This window comes from Cetorhinus maximus, chromosome 1, assembly GCF_964194155.1.
Source record: "Cetorhinus maximus chromosome 1, sCetMax3.hap1.1, whole genome shotgun sequence".
Taxonomy (NCBI): Eukaryota; Metazoa; Chordata; class Chondrichthyes; order Lamniformes; family Cetorhinidae; genus Cetorhinus; species Cetorhinus maximus.
In genome coordinates this window covers 134,128,627-134,154,140 of record NC_135879.1, presented here as the reverse complement: position 1 = coordinate 134,154,140, position 25,514 = coordinate 134,128,627, and the positions used below count along the sequence as shown (strand labels likewise).

At 42.6% G+C, this 25,514-nt stretch overlaps 1 protein-coding gene and 1 long non-coding RNA gene across 7 annotated transcripts in view; both read left to right on the top strand.

Annotated features, from left to right (window-relative positions):
- Positions 1 to 25,514, top strand: part of LOC144683762 (uncharacterized) — a 1,025,508-nt gene that overhangs the window by 491,760 nt on the left and 508,234 nt on the right. The gene's annotated exons all lie outside the window — the stretch shown is intronic.
- atp8a1 (ATPase phospholipid transporting 8A1) overlaps positions 1 to 25,514 on the top strand; it is a 488,126-nt gene that overhangs the window by 450,791 nt on the left and 11,821 nt on the right. For 5 of the 6 annotated variants that reach the window (XM_078546849.1, XM_078546831.1, XM_078546858.1 and 2 more), the window contains 2 exons: positions 14,191 to 14,279; positions 15,265 to 15,357. In XM_078546849.1, the coding sequence (XP_078402975.1) occupies positions 14,191 to 14,279; positions 15,265 to 15,357 (182 nt within the window). The remainder of the gene's footprint in view (positions 1 to 14,190; positions 14,280 to 15,264; positions 15,358 to 25,514) is intronic. The other variant, XR_013577307.1, reaches the window with a different exon arrangement.

Below are 25,514 nucleotides of genomic sequence, written 5' to 3'. Positions count from 1 at the left end.
CTTCTCAAAAGATTCCATCAAATTTGTTAGGCATGACCTCCCTCTGATAAAGCCATGCTGACTATCCCTGATCAAACCTTGCCTCTCCAAGTGGAGATAGATTCTCTCCTTCAGAAATTTCTCCAATAGTTTCCCTGCCACTGACGTGAGACTCACTGGCCTGTAGTTCCCTGCCTTATCTCTACAAGCCTTCTTAAGTAACAGAACCACATTAGTTGTTCTCCGGTCCTCTGGCACCTCCCCTGTGGCCAGAGAGGAATTAAAAATTTGGGTCAGAGCCCCTGCGATCTCCTCCCTTGCCTCCCTCAGCAGTCTGGGACACAAATCATCCGGACCTGGAGATTTGTCCACTTTTAAGCCTGCCAACACCTCCAATACCTTGTCACTCCCTATATCAATTTGCTCAAGATCCTCGCAGTCTCTCTCCCCGAGTTCGATACCTTCATCCTCATTCTCTTGGGTGAAGACAGGAGTGAAGTATTCATTCAACACTCTAGCCATGTCCTCTGGCTCCACCCATAGATTGCCCCTTTGGTTCCTTATGGGGGGAATCAAGTTTATATTTAAGATCTAAAGCAATACAAGGCTTGCAAGAAGCCAGAAGATCCAAGCAGGCAGTCAAGGTCTGTAACTCTTTACCTTGGGCATGTGAAGCAGTGGTGTTCTGTTGGCACAGCTGAGTCAGCGCGAAGGAGTGCGCGGAAGGAAGCTTGAATGCATGTGGCATTCCAAAAGAGCTTGAAACCCTGGAGGCGGACCCTTGCAGAAGGCACCTGAGAAAAAGAACCATTTGGGAGAAAATTCCAAAGTGGGTTCTTCAAGAGTGGAGATTGGAAACCATCATGTGAAAACTGAAGTTCTGTGTGACCGATTGGCTCACAGTGTGGGGGGAGTTGGTGAGAGACCCATAGCATCTATTTGGGGTGGCATCTATCACCTGGTTTCAGAATGTGGTGTGCCTGACCACAGGCCACCTATTGACTTACATGGACGGTGTGCTTACTGTGAACATTAGAGTATAAGATAGCTTTTGTAACTTGTGTTATCCTTACAAATTTGTATATATCTGCAAAAATATCATTGTGAGTGAAGGAGTAATGTAATATAATTCAGCTTTATTTGTTTAATAAATGTTTTATTCTTTTGTTATAAAGTTCAGTAGCCACTCCCCACGTATCTAAACAAAAAATAAAAGTTAGGATCTATCAAGCCGGGTTCCACCCTGAGATCCTACTTGCCCAGTAGTAAAATCAGCTGGTATCATCTTAAAGTGCAGGCTCATCCAGGATTATCATTATAAGGTGGGATTTGTTGTAGGTTTGGAAATTCCTGAACATTGGTGAGATCGGTAAATCCTTGGAAAAACCAAGGAGTACGTGGAAGTATTGAGGCTACTGGACATAGGAATTGGAGTTGCTGTGAGGTATATGATACCAGATTGTTGATAGGGAGTTAAGGGATATGGGGGCAGGCACGAGAGTGTTTTGAAAGCCACAATCAGATCAGCCATGATCATATTGAATGCTGGAGCAAATTCAAGGAGCGAAATGGCCATCCCTTGCTCCTATGGCTTATATTCCTATGTAACGGTTTCCATTTTAATGCCTCATCAAAACTACAGCACCTTCAGTCATGCAGCTTCCCCTTAGTACTATGCTGGAGTGTCAGCCCAGACTATGTTCTACAGGAGGGCTTAAACATACAACCAAAAGACTCAGGCTACCACTGAGCCAAGGCCATTACTAAAGTTGTAATTTTCAAGTATTGGCTAACACTGTTATAGTTACAGTTGCCTCTACATGCAGCCCGTTGTTTTATTAATGTATACAATGCCAAATTAAATCAGAATTATCTAATAAATTCAATATTTTCTTAAATACTAAAACCCAATTTGTAAATATTCAGTCTTTCATTGTGCAAGCATTGTTCCTTTCCTCCTTTCACTATAAGAGGGAGCATTGAATGGTACCAAATCCTAATGGTACCAAATCCTAACTAATAGTACCTCAGAGCCACATCTGCTCTTTAGAACATAGGAACATACGAATTAGGAGCTGAAGTAGGCCATTTGGCCCCTCGAGCCTGCTGCGTCTTTCAATAAGATCATGGCTGATCTGTATGTAACCTCCACCCCACATTCCTGCTGACTCCTGTTAACCTTTCACCCCCTTGCTTAGCAAGAATTTATCTAGCTCTGCCTTAAAAATATTCAAAGACTTTGCTTCCACTGCTTTTTGAAGAAGACTTCCAAAGACTCACGACCCTCTCAGAGAAAAAATTTCTCCTCATCTCTTTCTTAAATGGGCGATCCCTTATTTTTAAACAGTGACCACTAGTTCTTGATTCTCCCACATGAGAAACATCCTCTCTGCATCCACACTGTTAAGACTTCCCAGGACCTTAAAGGTTTCGATCAAGTTACCTCTTACTCTTATAAACTCTAGTGGTTACAAGCCTAGCCTGTCCAACCTTTCCTCATAAGACAACCCGTCCATTCTTGGTATTAGTCTAGTAAACCATCTGTGAACTGCTCCTAACGCATTTACATTTTTAAAAAAATAACAAGACCAATATTGTACACAGTACTCCAGATGCGTTCTCATCAGTTTCCTGTATAACTGAAGCATAACCTTTTGTAATATTTTTGTAATCAATTCCCCTCACGATAAACAATAACATTTTATTAGCTTTCGTAGTTACCTGTTGTACCTGCACACTAGCCTATTGCAATTCATGCAATCCATTGGGTCTGAGTTCCTCTTCACGTTTCTCCCAACCATTGGATGCATTTTGTTCCTCTTTCTCCTTTCCCCTCCTCTTCTTTCCTCTTCCCCTCCACACCTCTCCCTCAACTCCTCACTAAAGTCAATGTTGTGCCAGTCAGGGCACAGATGAAATAAAGACAAAATTTGGTGTCGGCCAATTTTCTTTCTTTTTGCGGACCTTACTTTCACCAGGCTTAAAAATGGTAGCTTTCTAACTCCAGTGAACCAATAAAACTTTCAGCAATGAGTTCATATGCCTTAAACATAATGGGATTTTGAGATCCATTTAAACTATGAGAACAGCGCAGAAAGGACGAACTTGCGTTTTTATAAGGCATTTTTGTCCTGTGGACATCCAAATTACTTCAGTGATATTTTTTGACGTATAATCACTGTTGTTCATGTAGGCAACAGCGTGATAATAGAAGTCAGGTTCTGACTGAGGGGCAACCTCAATTTGCAAAATTCTTTTGGATATTGGAAAAAGTAAGTAATGGTTTTTCCAGAATTGTTTCTGATATTTCTATTTATTTGTTGTGCTATACATTACATTTTGGGAGGATATATTAGGGTATGTGAGAAAACATCATTGCCACCAAAAGATCTTTGAAAATTATTTTATACAATGTGATTCTTCCTTTTTTGTGAACGGGAATTTAAGTGAATGAAACATTTGTTTTTCTTATGCATTCATGTTTACGAAAGGATCCAATCAGCATGTTTTGTGCCAGATGGGAAAGTTTAAATTATATAGAATGCTTTGTTTTATAATCACATGAAGATGTGAAGTTGATATTTGTTTTATTGTACATTTTACTCAGTGTTTGAACAGAAGTTATCCGTGAAACTATATATATAGATATTCACTTTCAAAGAATGTTTTAATTATTTAAGACGTCACATCTTAGTGAAGTCAAGTTAGCGCTTCCTTGCGTAACTCTTTTTGTCACAAACAAATAAACTAAATCAGGGACAAATTAAAAGGCAACCCCTTGAAAGGAAACTGCAAAAACAAAGGCAATCTAAAGGAAACTCACAAACATTAAATCAAAATGTGATTAAAGGGGTTGATAAAGCACCCCAGTCCCCCACGTGCCCACTGAGCACGGAAGGCCTCGACGGTGCCAGCGGACACCACATGCTTCCTCTCCAGAGACACCTGGCCACGAACGTAGCCGTGGAAGAGGAGCAGACAGTCGGGCCGGACAACCCCCTCAATTGCCCGCTGCCTGGACCCGTTAATGGCCAGGCCCAGTAGCAGGTTCACAAGGAGGCCCTCCCTCCTGGCCCCCCTCCGCACTGGGTGCCCGTAGATTCTGGAGTGTGGGACTGAAGTGCAAACAAAACAACAGTAAAAGGTTCTTCAAATAACTAAAAAGGGAGTGCAGCCTACAACAACTTTGGTACGTGTGGTCCACGGACTCCACAAGACCGCAAAGACGCAGGCATCTTGGGAGTCCGTGAACTGACACATCCTACAGTTGTATGGCACTGCTGCGTGCAACACCCTCTGCCCCAGGTCCCCGATGGAAATGGGAAGGACTCCAGTGTAGAGAACCCTCCACTAGGGACCTTCCTTGCGTAAGACGGACAGTGAATAAGTAAAATAATAAGTGTTTAAGCCTATAGGTGGTTTAAGGAACTGAACAATTGTTTGGGGGGGAAGCAAAGACAACTAACTGGTTGTTCAATGCCCTTAAAATAAACCATTCTAAATTATAATTGCATTTTAATAAATGCAATTTAAAGTTCATGAGAATGACTGAGAGATCTGGGTGTGCACTTTAAACCCTTAGGTAGCACTTTTGGTTGCTCTTCACTGGGCAGCATATCTTTCCTACCAGTTAAACATGCTGACAATACTGCCATCTTCCCCAATTTACCCCACCCCACCCACAGCTGAGTAAGGACATCTGAACAGAGTTTTTTTTTTTGGTCAATCACTAAACACCAAAGTAGCACTAATACACTGAATCCCCCAAACTGCTCTAATCAAAATGATTGTGAGCAAGCACTTAAGACTACAACTATTTTCAGAAACATTGAGATTTATAGGGAGGGGAGGGAAAGGAAGGAAATCTAGTCAATCAGTGGGCCTTAAAGAGACCTTTTAAAAACAAACCCGTCCCTCATCTGTGGGCCACAATGATTTAAACCTTCGCATCATGCCTTACATAAGCGATGAAAGAGACTGTAAGGTTTATTACAACTGTTCTTGTGCCGTAATAAAAGCAAATGAAAGTAATTATAACCCTGTCCTTGTGGGTTTGTTCACCCGAATGTGAAAAAAATAAATAATTGCACTGTTCGCTTAAAACTTTTCACTCGACAGAAAAATCTTCTAGACACATCTGTCAAACGTGTTTTGGTGTTTGTCTGGAACATAGATACACTTGGGTATCCCACACAGCTGAGATCTGAAAATTTACAGGCACTGTCAAGTCGAGCATATAATGATTAATTTGGTGACAGTAACAGTTGGGAGGCTACCAGCTGTTTTAATGATAACTGAGGAATCTCAAGATTCTGAGAAAGAAAATCTGCTGCAGATCTATTATTTTATGAACAACCTTGATTTAAACCTATTCAGAATACTATTTAACTTTGTCATTCCTTAGGTATGAAAATGTAATTAAAATATATATTAAATATATTGGGCGGAATTGTCCCAGAATTGCACTTAGTGCGGTAGCGGATGTGTAAAACAACATTTTACCCATAGGCTGGAATGGCAGGTTTTCGTGGCATATTGTCCCCTTCCCGCCTCATTGTTTATGAAGTCACGTGGAACACGCCCTTTTGCTGGCAGGCTTCCTCCAATTCGCCCGCCACGCCTTCACTTCGCCGCTTCCTCATGCTAGATGCCATATTTGAAGTGCAGCCGCGCACACAGCTCTCAATGCTTGCAGCCCAGGACTACTACACAGAAGACATGGCCTAGGAGGCAAGAAGACTGCAGCCTACCATTTTTCTGATGCTCCCCTGGCAGGCCTTTTGGACGCCGTGGAGCCAACCGCGATGTCCCCTATCCCACTCTGGCCACACAAGGCCCATCAGTATCACCACTCTGGCTTGGGAGGCTATGGCAATGGTGGTCAGTGGCAATGTTGCACAGAAGAAGTTCGCCATCCAATGCAGAAAACGGATGAATGATCTCACCCATGCTGTCAGGGTTTGGCAGCTATCTCATCACTCTAAACTCTCACACTCACAAAGCCATCACACATTTACTGGCATCTCACTCACTGCCAGTCAAGGGACATCACCATTCACTCTCTCTTACACACCCTCTCATCACAATCTAGCCTTATCTCCTCTGGAGACTGCCTCCTCAGCCCTCACCATCTTGAGGCCACTTGCACAGATCAACATGTGCCCCCGCACACACCCTGGGATACCCCCCCTTCCCCAGGCCATAGCTCTGTAACTGTTCAAAAGCCACCACTGCCTTACAGTTGGTCTGGTAAGTACAGACCTGCCCGTGAGCCCCCCTAAAAGTGATGTGATGCTGCCTGTGAAGTCTGGCGCTGATGACCACGAGTGCTGCCCGAGGCAGAGTAGGCAAACAAGCCTCAAAGTCCCTAGTGAAGTGCAGCTCACCAGGTGCGTGTCGCTGATGTTCAGTTGTGAAACACCATAGGGATGTGCCCGGACAATCCAGTGTGGGGGGATGATTCCGGTGGGCAGGCTTGATGAATGAGATGCAAATACATTGAATTAGGTTCCCGACATTGGACAGCAGGAAGGGCGCCCACCATGGACGGACAGCAGACAATCGCAAAGTGGTTTCACAACTGTGTAAAACCGATTTTTGGCTTTCTCGCCATGTTGTCTGCTCATGACGCCCAACGCCAATGGGGGCGAAAGATTCCGGCCATTATCTTTAGTTTCTGAATTTAACTTTAATATTTAGTTGCAAAATAGAAGTGAAAGAAATTTCTTGTAGAAATAGAATTGTACTCATTTTGAAAGTTACAAAAATGTTGCATTTAGGATATTTATTTTACTTCATTTACTTCCTGTAATCCAACACTCAATCTTCATGCTGCATCTTGCATGGTGGAAAAAGCTTTGTTTTGACTACAGTTTTAACAGACAGCTGAAGCATGTCACGTCATTCAGAAGATGAGAGCTATTTTTGTTGCATGGCACTTCTTGACAGATATCGTCAACTAGTCAAAAGAAAGAACAAATAAATATATATTTCAGACTTCAAATTTATGGATTACTATTGCACAAAATTGTTCTCTAACAGCGATGCTGACGTACAATTGACATATGATAGGAAAAGCAAAACTGGAAATCTAAAATAAAAACAGAAATTGTTGGAAACAGCTGGTCCATCTACATCTATAAAAAGCGAAATATGTTAACATTTCAAATGGAAGATAACTAGCCTCTTTATAGGATGCAACAACTTAAAGGAAGTGAAACAACAGGTAAAAGTCAAGAGTCAAGTACGATGACTTACGTCACAGTGGAGCAGCTAATGGATTTAATACATACAGCCCCTCAAGCTTGCTCTGCCATTCAATTACCAACAAAAACCTATCAATCTCAGTCTCAAATCGCATTTGACCTACCATCCATGGGCTTTTAGGGAAGTGAGTTCCAGATTTCCACTACTTTTTGTTTGAAAAAATGCTTCCTGATTTCATACCTGAATGTGTAATACTAGTTTTAAGATTATGCCCCCTTATTCTGGATTCCCCCAGCAAAGGAAGTAATTTCGCCGTGTGTTCCCCATCAAATCCCTTCATTATATTAAGCAGTGACTAGATTACCCCTCAATTTTCCAAACTTCGGGAACAAGAAGCATTAATGCAGCCTTTCTTCATAGTTTAACTCTTTAAGCTCCGTTATTAACGTGGTGGATATGTGCAATATCGCTTCCAAGGATATTATATTATTCCTGAGGTTCAGTCCTTCAAAGATACTCCAGATGGAGTCTGACCAAGGCCCTGTACAACTGAGGCATCACTTCCTCACTTTTGAATTTCAACTCCCTTATGGTTTTTGATTTGCAAATGAGCTAGCATTTAATGATTTGTAAACATGGGGGTGAATTTTATGGTCCCCGGCCAACGTATTTGAAGGCAAGGATGCTTGTAAAATGAAATGGGTGGCCTGCCCGCTGCCTTCCCGCCCACCCTGATATGCCTCCCATATAGTGGTGAGAGGGCAACGGGTCAGGCAACCCGGTTACCCTTGGGCTTATTGATGGCCACTTAAGGGCCTTATTCCGCCTCCGCCGCAATTTTACATGCATCTGGGGAAGGAGACGACAGGGTGAGCAGACCTGCAGTGACACAGCAGTATTGTCACTGACTAGTATTCCAGAGACCCAGGGTAATGCTCGGGGGACCCAGGTTCAAATCCCACCATGGCAAACGGTGAAATTTGAATTCAATAAAAATCTGGAATTAAAAGTCTGATGATGACCATGAAACCATTGCCGATTGTTGTAAAAACCCACCTGGTTCACTAATGTCCTTTAGGGAGGGAATCTGCTGTCCTTACCTGGTCTGGCCTGCATGCGACTCCAGACCCAGAGCACTGTGGCTGACTCTTAAATGCCCTCTGAACAAGGGCAGTTAGGGATGAGCAATAAATGCTGGCCTAGCCAGTGATGCCAGCATCCCATGAACGAATTTTTAAAAATTCCATATGTAGCCTGCTGTCAGGTAGAAAGAGAGGGCACCTTCTTTGGGGGTGGTCCCTTGTGCCCATCGGAGGCATCCCCCCCATATCGTACTCCCCACCACCCCCATCCATTCTTCCCCCTCCCACCCCTGGTCTCTGAAACCCCATCCCCCCTCACTGGGGTCCACCTGAAGTTGGAATCCATCACTATTGCTTCTTCGTGAACTACCTGTAGTCCCAGCGGTGTCCACTACTCAATTTTGGTACTGGTGGAATGACACCTGCCGGCCAAGCAGATTGGCCAATAGCTTGCTAGGACGGGACTTCTGCCCAGATGGAGGCGAAAGTCCCACTCTTATTCAATTAAGGCTGCCCCCACGATATTTTATCGCTGGATTTCTGGTTGGCATGATGCCAACGGACCTTTCAGTAGGGGGTCAGGTAATTTGTCCCCCCATAAAACCCACCTAAATTGTTTGCTCCTCTGCAACTCCTACACTCCCGCCATTAAGAAAATATCCCAGCTTGTCTTTCTCAGATCAGAACTGGATAACCTCACACTTTCCCACATTGAACTCCATCTGCCATAAGTTTGCTCACTCATTCAATCTGTCTGTGTCCTTTTGGAACTTCTCTCATCCACACAACTTGCTGTGTTCTCCTAGCTTCATGTCAGCTGCAGATATGGATATCCAACTCTTAATTTCTTCATCCAATTGATTAACATAGGAACATACGAAATAGCACAAGTAGGCCATTCAGCCCCTCGAGCATGCTTCAATAAGATCATGACTGATCTATTTGTGTTTTGAGTTCCGCGTTCCCATCTACTCCAATAACCTTCGATTCCCTTGCCTAACATGAATCTATCTAACTCTGCCTTAAAAATATTCAATTACCCCGCTTTACCATCACCTGAGGCAGAGAGTTTCAAAGTCGCACAACCCTCTGAGAGAAAAAATTTCTCCTCATCTGTCCTATAAGGGCGACCCCTAATTTTAAAACAGTGGCCCTTAGTTCTGGACTCACCCACAAAAGTAAACATCCTTCCTATGTCCACCTTGTCAAGACCATTCAGGATCTTATATACTTAAATCAAGTCACCCCTCACTCTTCTAACTGCAGTGAAAACAAGTCCAGCCTGTCCAGCCTTTCCTCATAAGACAACCTGTTCATTCTGGGTATTAATCTGGTAAACCTCCTCTGAACTGCCTCCAACATGTTTACATCCTTCCTTAAATAAGGAGACCAAAATTGCACACAGTATTCGAGATGTGGTCTTACCAATGTCCTTTATAACTGAAGCATAACATCCTTACCTTTATTTTAAGTTCCTCTTGTAATAAAGGATAGCATTCTATTAGCCTTCTTGATTACATGCTGTATCTGCATTCTAACTTTTTGTGACTCATACACGAGACCACCTAGATCCAGCTCCACCTCGGAATTCTGCAGTTGTTCTCCATTTAAGTAATAATCTGCTGTTTCATTCTTCCTGCCAGAGTGAACAACTTCACGTTTTCCCACATTACACTCCATCTGCCAGATATATCTGGTGAAAAGCTAAGGCCCAGTATGGATGCCAGGGGAACATCCCATAATGTTATTCCACTCTCTGTCTCCTACCTCCCATGCATTACCAACCCATGTCACAAGGTTACTTGTAAACTCTTGTATGGTATTTTATCAGATGCCTTCTGAAAGTCCATTCCCCTATCCACTATGCTGAGGAGCTGCCTCTAAATTCAGCTACATTTGAGACATGGCCTACTATTCACAAATCCAAGCTGCTTGTCCAAGCACTCTGTTCATGATAATAAATTCCAGTAACTTGCCTACAATAAATATTAAATTGCTAGCTCTGTAGTTTTCTGGCTTCTCTCCCTCCTTCCTTAATTAATCATGTGATTTTTCCAGTATTCCAATCCAAAGGCTCAGTTCCTGAACCTTGAAAGCTTTGGAAAATTACAATCACCTGCAGTTTCTTAACTGAGCTATTTTAAGACTCTGGGGTGGAAGGTCTTGGAAATTTGTCTATCTTAAGTCCTAATATTTTTTCCACTACAACGTGTTTTTACTTGTATTAAATGTATTAATTTGCTTCCTTTGATTTAATTGGATGACCCCATTTATCTCTGAGGAAGGGCCGAGGCCATGGAGTCAGATGTATCAGTGTGGGATAGGTGGAAAGGAGAAGAATTATCAATGAAATTCTCAAAATTGGAACAAGAGCAGGAAGAAACACACTCAAAATCATCAGAATAACATGAGATTGTAGGAAGTGGGCCACAGTAGGATTGGAACAAGAGTGAGCCACATGTCCTATAAAAGGGCAGTGAGGATTAATACAGATTCCAATAGCAATGACTTTTGCCCAGGGAAAGTGAGTGGAGTTGCGTAAAATTATTGAAGTTGAGAATAAATTTAGTCATCAGACAAAGATGGTGGCTGACCGATGCAACACGGAAGGAAGGTGCAAAGGATGCAGATAGAAATGTAGGGTGGGATTTTCCACACCCGCCCACCACCAGGATCTTCCGGTCCCGCCGCAAGTCAATGGACTTCTGGCTGGGGCGCCGCCTCACCCACGGCAGTTCCCACCCACGACGGGGCCGGAAAATCCCGGCTATAGACAGGACTAGAGATGTAAAAGAACTGGCCACCCTGGTAAAGAGATGACTGAGGCAGAAATGCCTTGAATCATGAAAACATATCAGATTTATAGAAGGGAGAAAAAGGAAAGAAAATGTAGCTCAGGAGGAAAGAAAGGAGAAAGTATCTGCATTGATTTGGCACAATTCTTGTTTTCAAGATGTTCCAAAGTGCTTTACAACTAGTTAATTACTTTTAAAATGTGGTCACTGATGCTTTTGAGATGATGATGGCCATTTGCACACACAAATCCCCACAGTCAGCAAGTGAGATGAATAACCAGTTAATCTGTTTTTTGTGTTGTTGGTTGAGGGACAAATATTGGGCAAGTCAATGGGAGAACTTCCTGAATTTCAAAGGAAAAATACTATATTATCTTGTGTATTCATTAGAGCAGGCAGACAGCTTAAGTTTAGTGTGTCGGCCAAAAGATGGTGTCTCTAACTTTGCAGCACTTCCTCTGTACCACACTGAAGTATTAGCTTAGATTATGTTTGCAAGTCCTGGACAGGAGTTTAAACGCATAACCCGATGAATCAGAGTCAAGAGCACTATCAAATGAGGCATTAAGCTGAGACAAGTTCAGTCGAATCAGAACCAGTGCAAACAGCAGCTGTGTCCAGATAGTCTCATTTCTGAATTTTGGAGAGAAGATAAAAATGGGCTGAGTTAGTAATGATGAAAGTGGAGTCAGTAGATTGGAGGAGGGGAGATGTCTAAATAAAAGATTCAAATCACTGATAGTAATTATAATATATCAAAGCAACTCTTACCAGAGTCACAAATGACATCCTCTGTGACTGTGATGAAGGTAAACTATCCTTCCTTGCCCTTCTCAACCTGTCTGTAACCTTTTAAATGGTTGTCCACACCATCCTCCAATGTCTCTCCATTGTTGTCCAGCTGGGTGTTACACCTAGCTTTTCATCTGATTAGTTTGAGACACAATGATTTTATAAGAACATGGAAATAGAAGTCATTTGGCCCTTTGAGCCTATTGCACCATTCAGTACTATCATGACTGATCTTCTGCCTCAATTCCACCTTCCCACACTGTCACCATATCTCTTAATTCCCTTAGCATCCAAAAGTCTGTTGATCTCTGTCTTGAATATACTCAACTAAGCATCCACAACCCTCTGGGATAGAGAATTCCAAAGATCTACAACACTTTGAGTGAAGAAATGTCTCCTCATCTCAGTCCTAAATGGCCAACTCCTTCTATAATGCCCAGCCAGGGGAAACACCTTCACAGCATCTACCATTTCAAACTGCTCAAGAATTTTATGTTTCAATTAGATCACCTTTCATTCTTCTAAACTCTTGGGAACATAGGCCTAGCCTACTCAATCTCTCCTCATAGGACAATCCCCTAATCTTCGGAATCAGTATAGTGAACCTTTGCACCCCCTCCAAGGCAAGTATATCCTTCAAGCTAATCTTTCAATTTTTTTTTGAAGTGTTGCTCCAAGGGCCCAAAAGGTATGTCACTATCCTCAAAATGCAGGCATAACAGTAAAATGTATCTGATAAGTTGTCGTCATTGTTGCTAAGCTACCTGAAAGCATTGATGGTAATGTCAGGATAATTTTCCTCCCTCCCAATGGCTCGGTGCATCAGATGTTTTTAATTGTGAAACTAGGTTTATGTTCATTAAGTGCAAGGGAGTGTCACCAAGGTTGTAAAGAGAAGAGGAAAGACAACATAAATTAAGAATTTATGATTTAGTAATATAAGATTTGGATTTTATAGATTAACAGAAGAGGATTGAGGCCTTGGGAAACTGAGCTTTCCTTAGGCTATGATATGATGACTCTTAATCTCAATACATTGCGGGAGGAGAAGGAAGAAATACAGATTAGTATATTTGGAGGACCAAGGTAGGGGTGAGTTCAGAAGAACAAGGGCCATAGTATTATTAATAAAATAGAAACAAGTGAGTTTGCGATGATGAGAGAAGCACTGTCCATCAAACAGCAAGGTTTTTCCTTGCTTTCGGGTCCAGAATGTGAGAGCAGTTGGAAGACCTACCCAGATATAGAAACAACATTCGAATTTTGGGAGGACTTGGGCTTCATGTATAGTTGAGGGCTGTTGAAGGCGGGAGTGGAAAAGTCAACAAAACTTCTTGAAAGTACCTCTACCACGGAATTCATGTGGACAGCACATGGACTGCAGCGGTTTAAGAAGGGAAGCTCACTACCACCTTCTCAAGGGCAATGAGGGATGGGCAATTAATGCTGGGCTAGCCAGTGATGCCCACATTCTGCGAAGGAATAATAAAAAGGTCCTATGTGATGTGGTGCTGAGCCATAGAGAATAGACTGTTCATAGGCTGAATCCTTTGGTCTAGACTAAGTTAATTAATCTCAACCTGGGCAGCAGTTGCTTGGAAAAGAAAGAGAATATTCAAGGGTATTGAAACTAATGATGGGATTTTTTTTTTTACATTCATTCATGGGATGTGGGTGTCGCTGGCTAGGCCAGCATTTATTGCTCATCCCTAATTACCCTTGAGAAGGCGGTGGTGAGCTGCCTCAGATGGTGAGATTAGGGAGCTCATGAAGGAAAACACTGGAATCTCTGTGTTGAATGGTCTGTTTCTGTACTGTAGCATCGTATGATTTAGTGGGCACATTAAATTTGGCTTAAGTATTCCTGGACTAGGAAACATAACCAGGATTTCTGTTCCTGATCCCTATCCATTATTCCTGCTTGAAAATGTGACTGTCTGCTGAGGAAAGAATAAGCTTGGCATTGAGCCAACCTCCCTCTCACAACACCAAATAGCACCTTAACACTTCCTGTCCAGTTTTTCACATGAAAAATGGTCAGGTTCTGGAGGACAAAAGGCTCTGTGGAAACTGTATTTCAGTATCAGTCACAGTCCTGAGAAGAGAAAAGAAACTTTGGTTGGGGTAGAGATTTTAATACAATACAAATGATAATTACTCATATATTTGGGTTACTTGGAATTCTCCAAACCTAAGACAACAAGACAAAGTTTGGATGTAAATATATTGCAATTAACCTTGAACCATCATTTTACACCTTTGAAGATAATTTTGATGTTGCAAATGTATTTACTACTGCTTATACTGCGAAATTTGTGTTCTATTAACTTTTGCAGGCTGTAATGTTGTTCAGCTCTGGTGTTTTTTGGATGGGCCTATTCTTCATCCCAATTACTTCTCTTCTGTGGGATGTGATTTACAAAGTGTACGTATGACAAAAATAATAGTACGAATCTGTGTGAAACTTTTTTTCTGAAAAAGAATTCAATGCTTTTAATTATTTTTAACTTCTGTGAAGCACCAAGCTGAAACGTTGTTATAACTATTCAAATTAACACAGTGACATCAGGTACTTGCAGCAGGAATGAATTGTATGACAGAATTTGGGGACAGAGATTATTTTGAAGTGCATTACTTAGCTTCAGGAAATTGTGAACCTAGACAATTTTTGAACTACTTACAAGGCTTTCGTAAAAAGAAGTAATTAATTATAGTAAGATAAAAGCAAAATACTGCGGATGCTGGGAATCTGAAACAAAAACAAAAATAGCTGAGTTTTTCCAGCTATTTTTGTTTCCATTAATTATAGTGCTAGGTAGAAAAGGGTTTAACTGAAAAGGTGCAACTTGTTCCAAGGGTTAGATAGATCTAACTTTGTTTTGCTGAAAACAGAGGTGAAAAATATGGTAGGAGAGACAAGATTGAATAAACCAGAAACCACCTTCAGAAGATGTTTGTGGTTCCTGAACACATCAATCTGTGCCCACTGCATTCTTTCCTGCCCACACTAGACTCCTGTTGTCATTACACCTTGCCTGTTAAAGAACTCATTATCTGATGTTCAGTGTGCTAAAGCTTTTTGGCTTGAAACTGACTTACTTTTATAGATTCTTCAAAGAGTAAAACTCATTTCTCTGATAAGTCAGTGTAAAATGTTTTACAATTTCTGTTTTGATTTCATTTCTATTTTATATAAGCCTTTTGGCAAACCTTCTATGGCTTAATGCATAATTGAAAATGCTTTACTGCAAAATCTGTGAAATACTATTTCAGGAAAAGGTTTTTCCATATTTGATTTTTTTTCCCTGGGAACTGCTGCAAGAGGAATTTGTTTTTTGGGGTAATATATTGAATAATCTTTATTATAATGTTTCTGCCGCCTTAAGAATCCATTTAATGTTCATTTTCAGCATTAAGAGAACTTTATGTAAGACTCTGGTAGAAGAGGTTCAAGAGTTGGAAGCCCAGTTCCAGGATCCAGGTGCAGCTGTGTACGGCAAAAGGTATAAATTACAAATTATAGTTTAAAAGATAGGTGTTTAAATTTATTTATTTATAATGTTATCCTATCGGGTATGCAATATGCTTTGTTTTTAAAAATGTAGAATTAGGAGCAACTTCTAGGATAAAAATAGAACTGAAGTTCTGAGCAGTAACCAACAGAGACATGACAGTTGAATCTTTCATGTATAGTGGGATGTTTCAAACATACTTATAGCATGGTAGGATGAGTAAAAACTGTGTAAGAGCAAGAACAGAGAGTAAAAAGGATGGTGAAAGAGAAGACTCTTTAGGGCATTTTAAAACCAGCAGAAAGATCACAGAGCAGAGATGCTGAAAAGCAGGGATGTAATGGCTGAAGGAACCATGAATCAGAGGGATTGAAGAATGAGAATTGAATAGAAGCAAAGGATGCATGAAGAGATAGCTGGAGGAGATTTTGGAGATAGAGAGGAGCAAAACCATGGAGGGATTGGGAGATGACAAGGATCCAAAAGTCAATTTCATGGCATACAGAGAACCATTTGAGTTTGTCGAGGCTAAGAAGGATGGGTATTCAGACCTGGTTGAGGCCCAAGTTGAAATGGTATCTTTGGGTGCTAAAGTGGATGATTTCAGTTTAGCCAATACTCAAGATTAAGTTTGGGGTCATCCAGGCAGATAGGCAAAAGAGGGAGCAACATCAGACCTGGTATTGATGGACAAGGCAGAGAGATGAAGCTAACAATCTTTGGCGTACATGAAAGCAAACGCACGCAAATAGATAATGTTGGCAAAGGGGGATAACATGCAAGTAATGAAACTGAATATTTCAATGATGGAGCTATGGAGGACACCACAGGTATGTGGAGTATCAGACAAAAAAGCAACAGAGAGGTTGAGGAGGGGCACAGAATCTGATTGGTGTCTCTGATTAGCATTCTGTGGAGCATTGGGTAGGGCAAAAAACTTGATCTGAGAGCCCTGAATAGCAGCAATATGTTCCAGGATGTCAGAAACGAAAGGAAAATTCGAGAAGGGGCGTTATTTGAAGAAAATGGAGAGTATATTTTGAAGTGTCCAGCTGACACCCTAAGCTTTGGTTCATTGGTGTCACTGAAACCCAGTATCTATTGATGTACAATTCTGAATAGGATATCCTTAACATCAAGAACATATAAGATAGCAAAGTTGAACAAAGTTCATACTGGTGGAAAGGACAAATAAAACCATCTTTGTGTGCACTACATTAGGCAATCTGGAGTGAATCAGGCTTTTATTTAACTGAATAATAGAAATAACATTCATAATAATAATTGGCAGTACATGTCGAGCATCCTTTGTCCGTAAATCTTAAAACCGAACAGATCCAAAAACCGCACTTTTTCTGAACCTCATTGACCTTTAGCATGGGAAGTCGAGTTATTTGTCTGCACTGTTTACCTTGCGACTTTTGTGGTGAACATGTGAAAAAGAAACTTATTACAGGTACCCTGTATTTATTATTCAGTGATGCATCTTATTTTTCTAGCCATTTTATTTACCTTAGTCTGTAGCTAGCCTAGTGTTAGGCTATTGTAATGTAACTTTATATGCGGTATCTGAAAACCAAAATTATCTGAAATCCGAAATGCAGTCAATCCCAAGGGTTTCAGATAAAGAACACTTGACCTGTAATGTGGTTGCAAGTAAAGCAGATGCTTTCCAATATTTAAGCAGACTGTTGTCTTATTGTATGGAAGCTGTGTACTAAACACTGGAGAAAATGAAAAGGTTGTGTTTTTTTTGTTTATTTTTAAAACACTCTACACAGAAAATGCAGCTTGTATGGAATGTTAAACCTTCAAGAAACTGATTTTGCACACAATGCAACTTTTAATTTTCTATCAATTTTTGAGAAATCATGCAGCTTTGTAATAGTTTAATATCCAAGTTCTTTTTGAGTTACGCAAGTGGAAAACATCAGCCAAACAATCCTTAATTTGCAGTTTGATTTTTTTAAAAAAGGAAAAGAATGCAAAGCTGGAAATCGGAACAAAAATTTGAAATGCTGAAACACTCAACAGATCAGTGAGCTTCTGTAAAGAGAACAAAACTTGAACTAAAATATAAATATTTAATACAATTAGAACATTGAGTGTAGCTGAAAAAAGACATGCTGTCAAACTTTTTTATCTTGCACTCATCAGGACAGACACAAGAATGCCAAATTTCAAAAGGAGCAACAGTCTATACTGAATGAGAAAAAAGTGCCTATTGCGATCAGCCATTAGAATACCCTATTGCATTAGAGTATTGACCATACTCAACCAGCCCATGCTTGCAAAATTCAGAATATAATATCTAACATTAGATTTGATTCCATGATTGGACAGCACTTGCTGAACAATCCTAAGTGTACTAAGAATGACACTAACAACCAATTTAAGATAGTCAGTCAGGCTCGCAATATGGCTCACTTATGCTTCCTAGAAGCTACACATGCAAGCACATGTCCTATGCAGGTAAACGAAACATGTCCAGGTATTGTGCCTTTTTTGAATTAAACATAAGTATGGGGGACAATAGTTCCCTGGTGCATCCTCTATGGCAACGCCAGTTTTCTAAATGTATTAAATATTTATCTTTCAGTTCAGATATTTTCTCTTTACAGAGGTTCAAGTTCTGTACTATCAATTAGAACATTACAAAGCAATGGGCTTGAAGTTCTCTCCAAATTTCTGCCCAGCTATATCCATAATCTGAGCGCAAACCAATTAGATGTCTTAGAAGATCGTGGGCAGAATTTTAAGCCCCACAGGCAGACAGGCGCCTGACCCAATCAGGCGCAAAATAGCACGTAATGACTTGGGTGAGCATCCCAACGTCATCGCGCACACACCTGAGATATTTCATTTGGTGGGCACATGCGGGTGCCTGAGCCATGCCCTCCATTAATTAAGAGGCCACTTAAGGCCATTAACAGTCCAACTGACAGCAATTTTTCATTGCCTATGCGATTTCGCGCTCATTGCATGGGCAGGCGGCCAGCTGACATTTTCAAAAACCTCATCAGGCAGTCCAAAGCGAAAGGGGCCGCAGAAGGCGCCACTATCCTGCTGCCAGGGTTTACAAGCGGCGATGCAGCTACCTCGCTATGTCAGAGGTGCAATGCCAAAGGAGGGTCCGCATTTGTCAGATGATTGCGCCTGAGATCAGCTCCGACTGCATGGGTGGACATCCCACGCCAGTGACTCTGAAGGTCACAGTGGCCCTCAACTTCTATGCCTCCGGCTCTTTCCATGGTTCAGTTGGGGATCTGTGTGGAGCCTCCCAATCAGCTGTCCGCAGTTGCGTCAAGCTGGTGACAGAAGCTCTATTCAGATGGGTACCAACATCTATTCTTTACCATACGGATGAGGCCAGCCAGGCCGAGCGAGCTAGAGGCTTTGCAGCGATTGCTGGGTTCCCCTGCGTCCAGGGTGCCATCGACCGCACACATGTAGCCATCAGGGCACCAGTGGTTCAGCCGGGTGCCTTCGTCAACAGGAATAGATTCCGCTCCATGAATCTGCAGATAGTGTGTGACCACAGGACGCCAATTCTGCAAGTCTGTGCAAGGTACCCTGGCAGCTCCCATGACGCTTACATCCTCAGACACTCCAAGTGCCAAAGCTCTTCAGCGTTCTAGCCCGACTGGATGGATGGCTGCTGGGTGACGAGGGCTATCCGTTGAAGAGGTGGCGCATGACACCTCTCCACCATCCAAGAACAGAGGCAGAGAAGCATTACAACATGAGTCATACCTCCACAAGGACGGTGGTAGAGAGGACTACAGGTCTTCTCAAGATGTGCTTCCAATGCCTGGACCATTCAATGGGTGCACTACAATACCCCCCAGAGTGGGTGTCATTGATCGTGGTTGCATGCTGCGCTCTCCACAGTCTGGCATTGGCAAGGGGAGAGCCACTGGAGAAAGAGGGTGTTAACATAACTGCACAGGCCACAGATGATGAGTCTAGTATTGAGTCTGAGGAGGAGCACAGTAAGGACAATGCTGAGGATATGGAGGCAGACCTCGGTAACCTCCAGGGAGGCAGAGACGCCTTGATCCAACGCTCCTTCAGCTAGGCTACCAAAGGTCAGCTTCAAACGGATGCCAGGGCTGCCACCTCCAGCCCAGATATCTGAAAGGAGCCTTTCATTTGAACCCAAAAAATACCCATTGTAATAAAGTTCGGAGCCACTTACGTCCGGCATTACATGCAGGCATACCCTGCACCCATGAAATAAAAAAGTGAAGCATACTCAGGCCATGATGACAAAAACAAAATTTATCTCATTTTGACAATTCAAAACTATTTACATAAACTTCTCTGGTCTTCATTCCCAGTATAGATAAAGTAAACATAAATGAACATCAAATCACCCGTGACCTGTCCCTCTTGTGCCCATGATGCCTTGAACTTACGTTTGTGAGCACTATGTCTTGGTGCCCCCTCTCGCTGGCACCAGTATTGGAAACAGCCTGTTGTCTTGTTGGCCTTGATGACCTTGGCGGTCGTCCCTGGCCAGTGGAGACTTTGCCGGCCCCACCTGGAAGGAGGCGGCCAGTGCCATGGCTGGCATCTCTCCAGTCATTGCAGCCTCATCAGATGCCACGGTCACTGGCAGAGGGGCGAAGGAGCTGCTGCCGTCATCCAGAGCGCCCTGAGAGGAGCCCGCAGAGATGACAAGCAGCTCGAGCACCAACGTGAGATCGCTCGGACCCCCCTGGTCACCATTGATGGACGGGCACATAGCTGGGATACTGGCTGCCCAATCCATCTCCCACACTGACACTGACCACTTGCGGTCAGTGCCTGTGTGAGGACTTGCACGTCTGAGCGCAACCCCAGGAACCCCTGATTCTGTCCCTGGAGCTGCCTCTCCATGAGAGTCGCCACTCTGTCAATGGAGGAGGCATTGCGCTCGGCCATGAGGATCAACATAGTGCTCATGCTCCAACATGGACTCCTCCATAACGGAGACCATGACACGCAGACCCTCGTGGATCTCAGCCAGATCCTCCCGCACATTTCGCTGGACATCCAGCATCTGCCACCTAATGGATGACTCCAGAGGCTCATCATCAGCCTTCAACTGAGCATCGTCCTGGTGGCCAGCAGTTCTCCAACTGCCAGCACCCAGGGCGCAGTCTGCCTCCGCCTGCAGCTCAAGCGAGTGTGAAGTGCCCTCACCAGTGTGCACCAAGATACTAGCTGCCGATCTAATGCCCACCAAGGTGTTGGTATCTGCGCTGGTGCCTGCTTCAGAGAGCGGGTGTGACACAGGTGCAACAGAAGCTCAGTGGTCCTCCAGAGTCAGGGGTGGCCCTTTGGGGCCCACAGAGCGAATGCCTCCTGGTGAACCTAAAAGGCAGAACAAAGACATCTCATTGGTTAAAGTCACCACACTGTCATTGTGCATGTCAGGTACCCTGGTGAGACCATGGCGACCTGCATCATGGTGCCTTCAGCTTCCAGTGATCAATGGGGACTCCAAATTCAAGGCTCACATCAATGAAAAGACTTCACTAGAATGGTTGCACAAGCCAAAAGTCTCACCTCTGTGCACTGCGCTCTTACCTTCATCTGGCACCCCCACCTCTCCACGCCCAGTTGCACGGGGAGCGTGACAGCTCTCGAGTTCCAGGCCGCCTTGCTCAAACCTGCTGAGCATCAGGAGGTTGGGCTGCCCGCCGCCTGTACATGCCCTCTCTGCCTGGTTATGGTTTGTCTTCTCCTGAAACAATAGAGGAGCGTTGATTAGTCCACTCTCTACCTGCAGCGCCATTGCAGCCTGGCCAATCCCACCTGAGGAACACCTTGCAGGGCATATCTGAGTTGCAGCCCTCGATCCGCAATGCACTCAGTCCAAGCAGCCAGGGCTCACCCCCTTGGCCAGCTCAGGCGTTATTGACAGTTGGCACTCAGACTCTAGCACCCCTGAGGTCCACGGAGGGACGGCCAGACCTTAACCCTCCTGCACACTGACCCATGCTAACACAGTATTCACCTTTCCTGAGCGCAGCAGGTCATTGAAGCGTTTCCGGCACTGCACCCATTTGCGCTGCATCACATCATGGCTGCTCATCATTGCTACCGCCCCCTCCCATGCCCTCTTGATGAGGTGCAGTGGCCTCCTCCTCCTCCCATCCCTGGGGACAAGGGTGTCCCTCGTGGCAGCCACCTCCTCCAGGAGGCCGGCGAGGCATTCGTCAGAAAAGTGGATGGCCGAGAGCCCGCCCGACCTGCCCTCCCGGTCTGCCCTCCCATCTGCCGTGTCCAGTCGCACTCAGCTCCATTGGGAACGCCGAACGCACATCCTTCTGTGGCAGCCTTCCAGGGACTGCCTGGGCCATTTTTATTCCAGCTGCTGGGTCGCCATTGGACCCAGCGGCCAACAGGCCCTTCACGGCCAGTGCGCAGCCGGGTTTCCCGCTGGGCAGGCCTTAATTGGCCCGCCAGCGTGAAATCGTAGTGGGTGACGGACAGTTCTCTGGCTGCTCCTGGGCCCGCCCACTGTGCCCACCCAATGCCCTCAAAATCCTGCCCTATGGATTTTTGGGCAGAAGTGAGTTGCACACATTATGCTGAAGTCTCTTCAATCTTTTGCCTCTATCCATCAAACTCTCTATCCAAACATATCCCTGCTCATAAAATAACCAAGCTTTCCCTCCCTCATTATCAAATGTACTTATCACCTGCCACATCATAACAGAGGATGTATGTGCCAGGTGGACCAAATCCACAAGGGAATCTTGGCCACACTATCACAACGGCTCTGCAATTTGTATTTATTATGAGAAGATTTGTGCACTGAATTCAGAAGTAATGAGTCCACTAACACCTTTAGAGGATTTTAAAAATTAAATTAAACATTTATTATCAAAAGAAAAGAATTCAAACACATATAAGATTATAGTTACTTTATATTATAACAAATCCCAAAATTCCTAATTAACCTGACTCCCAACTACACATCCCCTTTAAGGCAACAGTCCAAAATAGATTTAAATTTAAAGACGCAATCCATAGTACCCACTCAACAGTGGAATTCCAAAGGCTTTTAACACAACTTTAGTTACTGGACACAGCAGACTCCCGCAAAAGTGGCTACTAGAGGCTTTTACCTAAGGCTGCTTTACACGGTGTACCTTTCAAGATGTTAAAATGGCCACCCCCCACATAACCTTCTATCCTTCTATATGTGTGTTTCTCTCTATATAATGTGTAAAATCCCATAGTTCTACATGTCTTCGGAAATGTACTTTTCCCATAATATAAAAACCTTTCATGTTGTCAATATGGCCAGTACTTTTGGGAAAAATCAACGTAATAATCTTGCCCTATTCATCTTGCCAGTTGTAAAACCTTATCATGTCCCCTTTGAAAATCCAACAATTCTTCCCCTTTACTAAAAATACAAATATCATTCACACCCTATATGCTAAGCCCTCATCTATTTGGCATTTCAAATACCCTTCTTACAGCTAACCTTTTTGATAATTTAAACCTTGCAGTTTATCTGACTCTAATTCAATTTAATCAGTCACACAGAACCATCCACACTCACACGCACAAACCTACAATAATATGAAAAATATTATAGTTTCATGACATCTCCAATTGGGTTGGTTCAGCAGGGATGGTCTCTCAACATTGTGACCAGATTTTCAGGAGCAGTAGGACAGAAAGCTACTCACAGGTTCTTTAATTGCAATTCTTTAAGTTTTAAATTTACCCTCACTGTATTTTCATTTTCTTTAATGCATTTTTATAGCATTTGTCATATTAAAAATTGAAAACCCCATATCCTCATTTTCAATGTCTTAAACATGCTGTGCCTGATGTACGTTAATTTTATTTTATTTGTTCATGGGATGTGGGCATTGCTGACAAGACCAGCATTTATTTCCCATCCCTAGTTGCACTGGAGTAGATGGCGATGAGCTGCCTTCTTGAACCACTGCAGTCCTTGTAGTGATGGTGCTGTTAGGGAGGGTGTTCCAGGATTTAGATCCAGTGACAATGAACAAACAGTGATAAATTTTCAGGTCAGGATAACGTGCAAATTGGCGGGGAGACTGCAGTTGGCGGTGGTCCCATGCTCCTGCTGCCCTTGTTCTTCTAGGAGGTAGAAGTTGCAGATTTTGTGATGGTTAGAAGAGTTGAAATTTAGATGTTACACTTGAAGAAGAAAAGATATGGTATGATTTCAGCATTTCCTTGGACACAATTGTTTATTCTAATTTATGGCCATTTTAAGTTTGAGCTTATTCTAACAAGACTGGGAAGAACCTTGGGTGTAACTTGATATCAACAAAATGAAGGCACCATTTGGCTATAACTTCCATCTTGAACCTAAGGAGGAAACTCCAGCTCATGATGGGAGAAACAACAGAAACTTCAGTCACACAAAGGAAGTTACTATTTTGAATGATTCTCAAACCGCATAATAAAAAGATGTGTGGTGATTACCAGGATTATCTCAATGGATCAAAAAAACCTTAAAATAATGAAAATACACGCGTGAGTCCCAAACAAAGAACAAAGCAAGAGAATGAATAGAGAGAATTGAGAGGGGCGGGAAGCATGGGGTAAGAAGCCTGAAAATGATGAAGGTCAGGAATGAAAGAGGGGGGAAAAGCTGGAAATGTACAGTAGATGAGCTAATCCTGAAACAGAAACAAATCAGCGCCTTGAGCGCGGAACCATTCATACCAGAACCATGTTTCAATAAAAGGTCAGCATCCAAAATGTCAACCTTCCTTCCCTGCTCTAGACAGACCCACAGACCACATTGTCAACATCTCTGATGTAAAGAAAGTAGGAGATATTGCTGAAATTTGAGATTACTTAAGTCATTATGCAACCAGAGAGTTGAAGAGTGTGCAGGGAAAATGAGATGTCACGCACTGTCAACCTGATTCGAAATATAGAAGGCCGAAGGTGTAGAGATTCTAGTAGGACTAATGGGGAGAGTTAAATTTGAGCTACAGGGATGGTGGGGTTTGCTGACAGAACAGAGATTTTCCACAAGCTAATCACTCGATCGGAATTTGATCTGCCCAGTATAGAGGAGGCAGCACCTTAACCAGCAACTACAATACATTGGATCCAAAGCTTTAGGTTAAATTTTATTATGTTGGCCAAACGTAGTGTAGAACTTCCTGCATTGTTTTAAATATGTGTACTTCACACGTAAAACGATACTGCATAGAGGGGACCTTTCAGCCCATCTTTAAAAGTCCTGTCTAATTATTCCCACACTCCTTGCTCTTTTTTCATTGCTTTTAGCTATTTTGAAATCTAAAATTTGACTATCAAATGCCAAGCACAGTGCAACTCCAATGACCTGGCTTTGTGTTAAATAAAATATAACAGAAGTTCTCAAATAAAAATTCATTGAATATACCTACAGTCTGTACATGAATCATGAGAGTAGTCTCCATATAGTTTTAGGCATTTTTTTGGTGAAATATAATTTCTCTAAATTAGAACTAAAATGACAACCATGTAAGTATCAGACCTGCTGTCAGAGATGTATCATTTTATGTGAGAAATGCACATATTTTTAAAATGCAGAAGTTTCTACACCATGTTTGGCCAACATAGTAAAACTGAACCTAAAGCTGCCTAATTTCATCATCAAATGACACACATTCCAGCAATGGATCAAAAAATACAGCACCTGTTTGTAAGACTAAATCTCATGCAGTTATTTTCTACCATGGCAACTAGACATGAGATTAAAATGTAATCTAAATGATTTTTATACCATTAATTTTATAAATAGCAGATTTAGTTATCTAAATTTTCTGGACTTGAAAAGATGTTTATGGTACTTTGGAGTTGTATTTAATCCAAACTTGTAATTCAAAAAAATATATAGTTCAACCAAATTCCAAATCGCTAATGTAATTTGATTTTCTTAGTGTGATAGGTTTAGGCCACTGAGAAACTAAAATAACAATTGTCTAACAAAATAAATGTTTTAATCCTTAGCTCGTAGGCACTTGCAGGGATCCTGGACCACCCAGGCTAGCCATCTTTAAACTTCTAGGCTCACACGCCTTAAAGTTGGAACAAGCACCAGTGTCACTGTAACAGAGAATCTTAGTTGTCAGGCACAGCCCTTATCATGTACTAACAAAATT